Source organism: Lepisosteus oculatus, chromosome 5 (assembly GCF_040954835.1).
Source record: "Lepisosteus oculatus isolate fLepOcu1 chromosome 5, fLepOcu1.hap2, whole genome shotgun sequence".
Lineage (NCBI taxonomy): Eukaryota > Metazoa > Chordata > Actinopteri > Semionotiformes > Lepisosteidae > Lepisosteus > Lepisosteus oculatus.
In genome coordinates, this window is record NC_090700.1 from 36,983,842 (window position 1) to 36,993,700 (window position 9,859).

At 44.3% G+C, this 9,859-nt stretch overlaps 1 protein-coding gene across 2 annotated transcripts in view; it reads right to left on the reverse strand.

Moving 5' to 3' along the window:
- The window catches only part of LOC102684448 (voltage-dependent L-type calcium channel subunit alpha-1S), a 43,486-nt gene extending 33,889 nt beyond the window's left edge, over nucleotides 1-9,597 (reverse strand). The window contains exons 1-3 of one of the 2 annotated variants that reach the window (XM_015342506.2): nucleotides 9,101-9,597; nucleotides 6,213-6,318; nucleotides 837-976 (exon numbers count right to left, since the gene is read on the reverse strand). In XM_015342506.2, the coding sequence (XP_015197992.2) occupies nucleotides 837-976; nucleotides 6,213-6,318; nucleotides 9,101-9,297 (443 nt within the window). In that variant the 5' untranslated portion in view covers nucleotides 9,298-9,597. The remainder of the gene's footprint in view (nucleotides 1-836; nucleotides 977-6,212; nucleotides 6,319-9,100) is intronic. The other variant, XM_015342507.2, reaches the window with a different exon arrangement.
- Between the last annotated feature and the right edge of the window lie 262 nt (nucleotides 9,598-9,859).

A 9,859-nucleotide genomic window follows, 5' to 3' on the forward strand; every position in this document is an offset into this window, starting at 1 on the left:
GTAGTTCAGGTGGGTAGCTGCATCAGCATGTGTAGGCTGCAAAGGAACAAGTAATAGGTTACTTGTTACTTGAGCATGGAATAAACCTATTGCTTGTTCCTTAGTCCTTAGGAGGTGTGTGCATTAAGAAACAGAGGTCTCCAGCCCTGGTCTGGGAGAGCCTCAGTCCAGCAGAGTTTACTATTCGTAGTCTTCAGCTCACAAGGATCAGAGTTAATGTTAATGTAATGTAATGTTGCTTTATTAGCCTTATACAATTTCATGCATTAGGAATTCGACTTTTTGCATACCCCAGCCTGCTCTTCATGAGACACAGACAGGGAGAGAAGCTTGGGGTCAGAGCGCAGGGTCAGTCGTTGTACAGCTCCCCTGGAGCAGTTGGGGTTAAGGGCCTTGCTCAGGGGCCCAGCGGAGTAGGATTCCTCTGCTGACTGCGGGATTTGAACCAGCAACCTTCCAGTCGCAGGCACAGAGTCACCACTCCGCCCACTAAGAGTTCTCTTAGTTGAACAGTTAACATTCTTAATTTGCCAGTAACTTACAGATGTTGTCTTCTGACCGAGATGACCCATAAGAACAACTGGACTGGGTCTAGCTAGCATCATGGCAGGTGACTTCTGCATTAAGATATGCATGGATGGGTAGAGATGTATGCAGGTTTTTCTGCTTCTTTCTTTCCAAACACTGGGGCGTACTGTAGGAGCCTAACAAACAGGCCCTGAAAGCCCAAGTATTGAAGAGATGACACAGAAGAGAAACTGCTATGATGTCAAGCAGCCCACCCCACCAGCCATCCTGTCTCATGTGGGAACTCCCAGCAAGCCAGCTCTCCTTACCCAACAAACACAATCACGAAATCCAAGATGTTCCAGCCATTCCGTAGATAGGCATCCGGGTGGAACAGAAAACCATACGCCACTATCTTTAGGAATGCCTCGATGGTGAATACGATCAGGAAGATGTACTCAACTTTCTCCTGTGAAAGATATGGTGAAAACAAGCATACAGTAGTTTGAAAGTGGGGCAAACTACACTCCTGCCCATCCACGAGGGATGGCAATCTTGCACACCCATACAGGGTGGCCCTTGCTAGGGCTAGAAGGTGCTGTACCTTCCTTAGGGAAAAGAAAGAAATCTTGTGCAGTAAACATGCAGTTTTTAAAAGAATAAATACAAAATGTGAGGAAAGATCATCTTCATTAGATTAAAAGATTTCCTTCACTATACAGTACAGAATTTCCTTCCTGTCTACAGTATGGTCTTTTTAGTTTAATTGGTATTCAAACAGCATGGAAAACTGGGAGCAACATTGCACTACATTTAGTCTTAGAGCAATACAAGCAGAAGGTCTGACATTATAATGATTGCATTGATAATCTACAGTAGTACGACAGTAGCGATGTTGTAAGCTATTAGTTGTAAGCTTTGTCAAAAACAGAACTCACTATATTATCTCTATAGTGATCCTTAAGTATCATACCATTAAACAGAGGGGACGTCTGATGAAACGACTAAAATTTACACTAAAAAATAGTGTAATTGATTTACAACGAGTGAGAACAGACACATTTAATGCCATCCGCTCTATGCGATCCCGTTTACCACGTCAGCCTGCTCTTTTTTTCCAAAACGTTTTGTTTTGGTTTTCAATGGGCTTGGTGGGTATGAATTTTCGGTATTTTTCCTAATCAGTCTTTCTTGCCCTTCGCACTCCTCTGTCTGGAGTTTCGGTAAAAAAGCTTCGTCGCTGAGAGAAGCGCCTCACACTGCGCTAAACAACACCATGTATGGTCTCCCGGCTCTGCCAGTGTGTAAACTGAACACAGAAACACTTCAGCATCCTCAGTAACTCTCCATAAATTAGGAGGAGACTGTATTATGTGACAGTGTTTTATCTTTTTACGACTAAAGCGCTACTTTAACGGCGCCATGTTTAATTGTCACAAAAAATGCCAAGTACTTTTAAGTAAAACAAACTTAGGCCGTCAAAGAATATGAAGTAAACTTGGTACAGTCGCGGTGCCAGCGGTTCCGGGATTTTACAGAAGACATCTGTGTGTTTGCCCGTTAAGGGGCAATGTACTGTACGGTCAGAGCACACAGATCCAGCCGTCTTCGCGCCTGGGATCAGCGGTGACCCCGGCGAGCAAGACAGTCAGCTCGACTTTCAGATGCGCAGCGGGGTCGGAATGCGGGGAATGGCGTGTCCCTGTGGTGGGAGTGTCGGGCAGGAGTCAGGGCTCAAGCAGAGAGACTGCGCGCACGCAGGACTCCGGATGCGCGGATCGCTCAGTGGTTTGTGGAAACCACACAGCAGTAGAAAACCATACAGAACGTGTAGTACGCGGTCCAGATCCTGAATCATATATTAGAGAAAAATTCACTACAGATCTAAGATCAAATCTAAGATCAATGATTTGAAAACAATGATGATGTTTCTTCAGTTGTCCGTAAGGGTGCCGACAGCTCTAAAGATAAAGATCAGCTCCCCGTTATCTGAAACATGACAGTACAATAACTGCATTCCAAACTAAAAAATGTGTCCAGTTATCATTGTCATCGTTCGTTGAACGCGCTTGTTTATAACACTGCTCAGCTTCTTCTTAAGGCGGCAATCAGTGGCTCCATAAACCTACACTACATTTTTTCTGCCGTTCATATTCGTAATGTATGTTGTCAGCGATAGTGAGACAGTGTTATAACACCTAGCAGAGAGGGAGTATTTCCAACCACAACCGAGCCAATAGCTATGAATTGTAAAAATACCGTTTAGCTTCAGTGTCGCAGAAGCTTTAAAAACTACCAATAACAACAGGTGGGGGATTGTTGATTCATGCATTCTTGCGTGTGGATTACCTACTTTGCTGGCAGTGGCATCACACAAACTTTGCATTAATTCCGATTTACTCTAACATCCAGGGAGCGACTAAAAATAAACCATTGAAACGCAAAACAGAAGAGGCCAGACCACCTGTCCCCTGTCATCACCTGAAAGCGGGTCACTCCGGCAGCAGTTACATTTAGTTCCTCTCAATAAAGAGCTCGCGGGCAGGGAAATAGGCTCTTTTCCAATTCCTGAAGTATCTTAAAAATGCCCTTTTCGTTTCAGCTCAACAATAACAACGGGATATAGGGCATGCCACATTCGCCGAGGTTCAGAAGATCATAAGGTTAACTACAGTATTAGCTTTTTAATTTAATACACAGTCTTTATGTCATGCAGCTTTGTAGATTATAAAATGCTGAATCACATGAAAAGAATTATTACAAACAATAGGAGCCCATTAGTTCAGACTCACATGTTTGGACAGAGTCTGGAATATCTATAAGATCATCTTCAACAACGTGACTAGGTCGCATTTTTCAGATCTCTTTATTTGTGTTACGACAAGTCACTTCATTATAATACAAAGTGAAGTACAATAGAGGCTATTTATTTATCTGTATGTTTTACTGGAGCAATTTGCGCGATGCATTTGTGCTCAAAGGTACGGTACGAAAACAGGGCTGCATCCATGATTTTAACACATAATCCTACTGGTGAGCACAGAATTCTTCACACAGAATCATTTCCTACACGACGCTGATTTTATTATCTTTTATGCTCATGTCTAAATTTCCGTCGACGAACTTTTGTTGCGCTAAAGTAAAACGACCAAGGCGACGGTACATTTTTAAGACTCTTACGCTTCACACCCAACGAGTGGCAGGGAGGTCTCCCAAATGTACACGTGTCTAACCTGTAATTTCAGTGTTTAAAAGGGGGAAGTGTAAGGAAGTATTGAAATATTTTGCATTTTTGAAAACCTGCCAACTAGCCAAAAAAGATGCAAAACATTTTTATAATGACTATTTTTCAGGCTGATATTGGGGTACCCTTTCACGCTTGGGACCTTTCCAAGTAAACAATGTCAATTCACATAGGGCTTTTTCATTTTCACTTGATAGCGAAGAAAAAAGCCTCAGGTATGTCTCTCATGTTTCTGGAATAACTAAACACTGTGAAAACTAGTTTTGAAATGTGACAAGGGATAGATAAAAGTAAACAGATTAGAAATACATTTAATGAAAACGTCGAGTCACCTTGCGTTAGAGACGCAAAGGTAAAAAAAGAACAAGCTTAAAGGCGTTTCAAAAAGAAAAGACTTAGGTTTGGAGTTCTTCAGACACCAAAACTAGAAAAATGATAGTTTTTTTAGACGTTTGTTATCCCTAAGATTCTTATCTACATGTAGGATTTTAAACGACATTGAAGAATTTAAAATACTTTAAAGGTACATTTTCCGATCTGAGCAGAATTTCGCCGTTATATGTTTATGAAGGTGGTTTTATTAACAAGTGGTTGAAATGAAATGTGTATTAAAGGAAACAGTAATATTTTCTGAGTTTTGATGTGCAAAGGGGTATTTTTAAGCCTTATTAAAGTAAATCGCTTTATTTTACAGTCTCTCGTTATTAAAAAAGACATGTAATGCATTTTATATAAACCATTTGAAAAGTAATAATTTGGCTTAGAAATCACCTCTAGTTCTATGCCTTTATTGTGCCCCTTTTGAAAATCAGGATGCATGTCAGTAGATAAAAGTATCCAGAATGACGTGCACACTTTCACAAATGCAGCCTACAGCCTCTGAAAGGTGAGGTCTCCTGAATGCTCCAGACCAGGGTGTCTCTAATAACGCTGGCCCTGTTAGGCTTACTGGTCGCCCGCTTTCAAAGATTGTCAATACCTATAGGTTCTTGACTACTGGAATTACGCAACTCCTCCCATTAATTAAGAGAACTGCGGTCCCTGAGAGCAGAAGGGTACTTAGCTTTTAATCCTAAATGATCTCTGTACTCAAAGGAACAAAACACCTGCTGAATTGATCACACTGAAACTCTTCCAGGTCTTTATAAATTGCTGATCTAATGCTGACCTAAATAGAATCTGCTGGACTGGGGCTTCCAAGGAGCTTCCAACCCAGGGCTGAAGACCCCTGATCTGGACCAGGGGATCCCTATTCTGGTGCTGGAGACCCACATACCTGCGGGGTTGTGTTGCAGCCGAGGGTCTGGTTGCACAACCAAAACCTTCATTGACTTAATAACAGGATTCATTGGAACACATTGACAGTTTTCAGCTCTTGAACATGTTGGAGGTCACCTTTTCATGGTCACATTTCATAAGTAAAGTAATGTCCCAAACAACCGAGTAGAATAATATGATTTGCAAATATTTCAATCAAGCAGCTTCAAACTTCAAGTTCAGCTTCAGTTAGGTGATGATGCTGGACTGGGGTGAAAACCAGCAGGTGTGTGAGCCTCCAGGACCAGGACTGAGTACCTCTGCTCTGCACTGTGGGCTTAATTCTTTAATTGGACAAATGTGTTGCTTCGTTGGAACCTCTTAAATGTTCTGCTCCAAAGCTGGAGATTTTAATGTACTTATACCGCACAGTAGTCAATAGATCTGGGTCATGGGGTCACTTCTGCTGCGCGGTCTGCTTGGGCCCAGTTAACGAAAACCTCAGGAAACAGTATGAGAACCGGACTCCTAGCTGCCAAAGAGGGCTGGTGTGCTCTTCAGACTCAGGGTGCATTGCTGTCTCAGTTCTCGGTTCTATACTCTGGACCTTGCCCAGTCCTCTTGACTGATGAACTAGTGCCTTCATAAACAGCTGATGCTGGATGAGACAGTTAAGGACCCCTGGCGTGTGATCTAAAAAGACTGAGAGCCTCCACCCTCCTCAATCTGCTGGCCATGAGAATGACGCGCAGCCCGCAAGCTGTGTATCTAAGCACAAGGACGGTCAGTGCCAGGTTCAGCTGTGTCCGCTAACTTCCTTTTTGTTTGGAAAGTGACATAAGGAGCCCGTCTTATCAATCAGCTCTCAGGACAATGATAAAATTAATTCCGTGTGCCAGAAATATAAATGACAAAGAGAGACTTTGCATGAATGACTGCTGCTGCAGGATACTTTGGGAACGTCCTGGTTGCAAGTTGTGTTTCTTAAGCATTGAGTCAGATAACCTTCTCTGTTCCACTGAAACATAATGTACTGTACATGTAGCCTATATTATGTGTCAATGGCGCATTTTCCTGGTTATTTGTCTTTTCCCACTAAATCCTAGGCAGTCTCTGAGCATGCCACAGGAACATCTAATTTAGAACGGTTGAGTGTGCATCTCATCTCCTCTCTCACCCTGATGGCAGGATAGATGTTACTCACCAGGCTGGAGTTGGCAGAGTTCGTGTCGTCTTCGGGCATGGGCAGGAACACGGCGAGGGCCACACAGTTGGCGAAGATCGTCAGCAGGATTATGATCTCAAACGGCCTGGCAGTGGTGGAGGGGCTAGCTCAGGAAAAGCTTGGGAGCGACAGAAGTTTGGCGGGAATGTGTGTGTGAATTAGCCCACCTGGAAACCTCAGAATGCCACAGAGCCTCAGAGAGCAGGGCTCAACTGAGTGACCTTTCACACACTGTTAGTGCAACAGACACAAGACCAAGCACAAAAACAAAGCAGACATCAGCGAGATGTGGCAGCTTGTACATCAAAACAGGCTCGATGCACTTTCTCTTCTAGAGGGCTGATAGTCATGTGTCCTGACATAAATGTTTGCCTTTTGCCTTAAACTAGACGATTCTCTAGAACTCAGGTCTCTGATTTTTCCAATCTAATTAGTCATTCAAACAATTAACCTAATTATTTCTAAATTGGACCTATACAAATTTTTCATAGAGTGTTTTACAGTTGATTACGCAAGCTATCAATTCTCCAATCACTTTGCTTAAAGGTTACTTATAAAACACTTCCTACCCTGGTTGAAAAGCATTACATTTTTGTAGCTAATACAACAATTACACCAATTATGTAACCGAGAACATGGGTGGGACAAAATCCAGAAGACACTAGACTCTCCAGGTATTGAGTTTGAGACCCCAGCTCTAGAACATCTTAACACTTACTAAAGACATTGAGGTTAAGTGTTAAATAGCATTACAAGTTTAAGCATTGAGACACATAGTTTATCCATCCATTATGAGTAACTGCTTTGTGCTGAGGGCAGGTACAAGGGGCAAGGCTCACACACATGTGAGCAAGTGAGAAAGTTAGAGATAGTAACCTCAATATCATGGCTTTGGATTGTGGGAGAAAACCTGTGTGGACATGGATGGAACATATGAACTCCACACAAAAAGCCCCCCAGGCAACAATGAAGCCAACAAAGAACAAAGAACAAAGATCTGTGAGGCAGCAGGTTTTACCATCACATCACTGTGGTGCTTCAAGCTTACTGTGTTGTATTGCAAGGTGTTTGACTTTGGTGCAGTGCTGTCGTCTGTGGGACTATGACTCAATACCTCTTAAGTCAATTGTGTGGAATTGATTAACCGTCATTTGTAACTTTTCTTATGTTCTCTTGTTGGTGGATGTTTAGACATTTCTACTATTTCAGTCATTATGTAATGGGGAGATGGGTCGTTGTCTTGTGGCATGACTATCGAATCTCTGCGGTGCCACAAGAGGGGCTTTTCTTAAGCAAACTCAGAAGGTCTTGAACTTTCATTTCAATGTAAACTATAGGGAACGATGCTTTGTGAAACTGTGCCATCCAAATTGATGTCTATTGAAGGCATCCTGACATGCACAAATGCGCAGGATGCAGGAGCTCCATGAATCACTTTGAGGCCGACACCTTGATCACGCCTGATTTACAGTTCAAGACACCTTGCCGCTGCAAGGCTTTGGTAGTGGAACCTTGGCCCTCTCCCAAGTTACTCAGTCATTTGGACCACTACAGGTGTCAGTGTTTTCATACTACAGGGGCCGCTCAACTGGTCTCCCTTTCAGCCAGAAGGGGGTGCTGGAATTAAAATTCCCCCTGCCAGCAGAGAGTGGTGTCTGTTTTTAGCCTGTGACGCGAGCCAACAGCTGCAGTGCCCCAGAATATCATTGTGTCGTTTAAATATATATGCATTAAAAAAACACCTAAATTTCTATCATCAGCTTCGATCATTGGGAGCACGTTTCTCCCGTATTTGGCTCCTTGACTAGCTGCCAAGCGCATTATCCCATCTTGGAAAAATGCTGTTTTCAAAAGGCTCTCTCCTCTGATGTTTCTAGAAAATTATTCAGTTTCTGGAAGTGCCTATGGGTTAACCTAACCTTTGACCCAGGGTGAATATAATTGTTTTTTTTTTAAGTTTTGACATTAATCAGTGAACCCAGGAGTAAGAACTAGAATTTTCATCTTTACCAACAAGAAGAAAGGTCTCAAGTCTCGATTCACATTTTAGGAACATTATGCGCCTTCGCTAACATAAGACTCTTGAAGCAGTAAACATGTCCCACTGCCAAACTGAAAACCTCTCAGAACCAAAACTGCTTTCTTAAGCCTGTGCTAACAAATGAATAATCCTTGTGCCTGACTGGTTTTAAACTGCTCACACTTGTAGGTCGTAATGTATCCAGAAATATCTCTGCATCTAGAAATGAGAAGCAACTCCACTGAGAACGCCGGTGTCCTGTCCCATGATTAATCGCGAACTTTCCAAACCAAATTTCGGAAAAAGCTACTTAACAGAAGAATCTTTCTTTTGGTCACAGTTCCAAATCCAGCCATTTAAAGATGGAAAAATATGAACAATTGTCTATGAACTGCACTTGGAATACAGGTATAGACTATGAACTATTCAAAAGCCAGCGTTGTCTCATGTTATTTTTTCTCTTTAATACAAAAGCCCTTTGCTGTAAGATTATTGGGAAGTTGAATCTGCGCAACGCCATATAAACAACTCATGACCATGTGAAGAAACTGATCAACCCTTTTAAATCCAAGGGTGTAGGGCTCCTCATAAACACAGCTAGAGAGAGCCAGCCCTGCTTTCTTTGACTAGCCAAACACAAAGTTTCCCGTTGCATAAATGAAGACATGACAAAGACAGCAGTCCCAACTACCAACAATCTGTAGCTTCCTGCCCTCAGAGTGACTTACTGACTTTTCATTCCGGTTTGAGGGCTGGCCATGCTCTTAGCCGCTGGCCTCTCTTTTGCTCAGCTGGCCCCCGAGCTGGCCGTCCACGCGCCTCGCCGAGCTCGAGCCCCGAAGGATACTTCCACTCCACGATGCTGATGCAGGCTTTGCGGAAGGGGTTCTTCAGGGTCAGGCAGCACAGCGAGCGCGGGGGCCGGGGGTTGCCGCCGGTGGCTTGAAGTTTCTTCAGTTTCTCCTTCTGCTTTCTCCTCAGGGTCTCGCTGTCCATGATGATGGAGGCGGCAGGTCCCACCGCGTTGGACTCCGCCGTAGCCATCCTGGGGGCAGACCAAGAGCCGTGTCCCGACGGTGACGGTGTGTGAGGCGAGGACCCAGTAATCCTTCCCGCTGTAATCCTGGTAAGCCCGGGTTCGCCTGTTCCCCCTCACTCCTTTATTTTTCTCCTTCCTTCCCGGGACCAGCAGGCACACACTCACACACACACCCCCCCTCGCCTCCGCCTGCTCTCCCTCTCACTCTCTCTCGCTCAGCGGAGAGTGGAGTGCCTTTCTGCTGAGCTGGGTTTCTCAGAGGGTAAAACTACACCAGGCAGAAAGCAGCAGGAGGAGCAGTTGCCTCTGCGGCCTGAGCCGGGCCAGCATGGTTTAAATATAGACTGTGAGCGATGTCTCGGCAGTGGGGGGTGGGTGGGGTGGCGATGGGGCAGCGTAAGCAGAGCAGGGAGGCAGAGAGGCGCAGGGGCCGCCGAATAGCCTGTGGGCCCTGAGGCAGCAGAAAAGTAGGAAAAAGAAGTGCAGCTGTCGTCGGCTCATCCCACTTGTAGCTCCGAGCTCTCGGAGCAGAGCCGGGAGGGCGAGGGGGGAGGAAGTGGAGCTGGG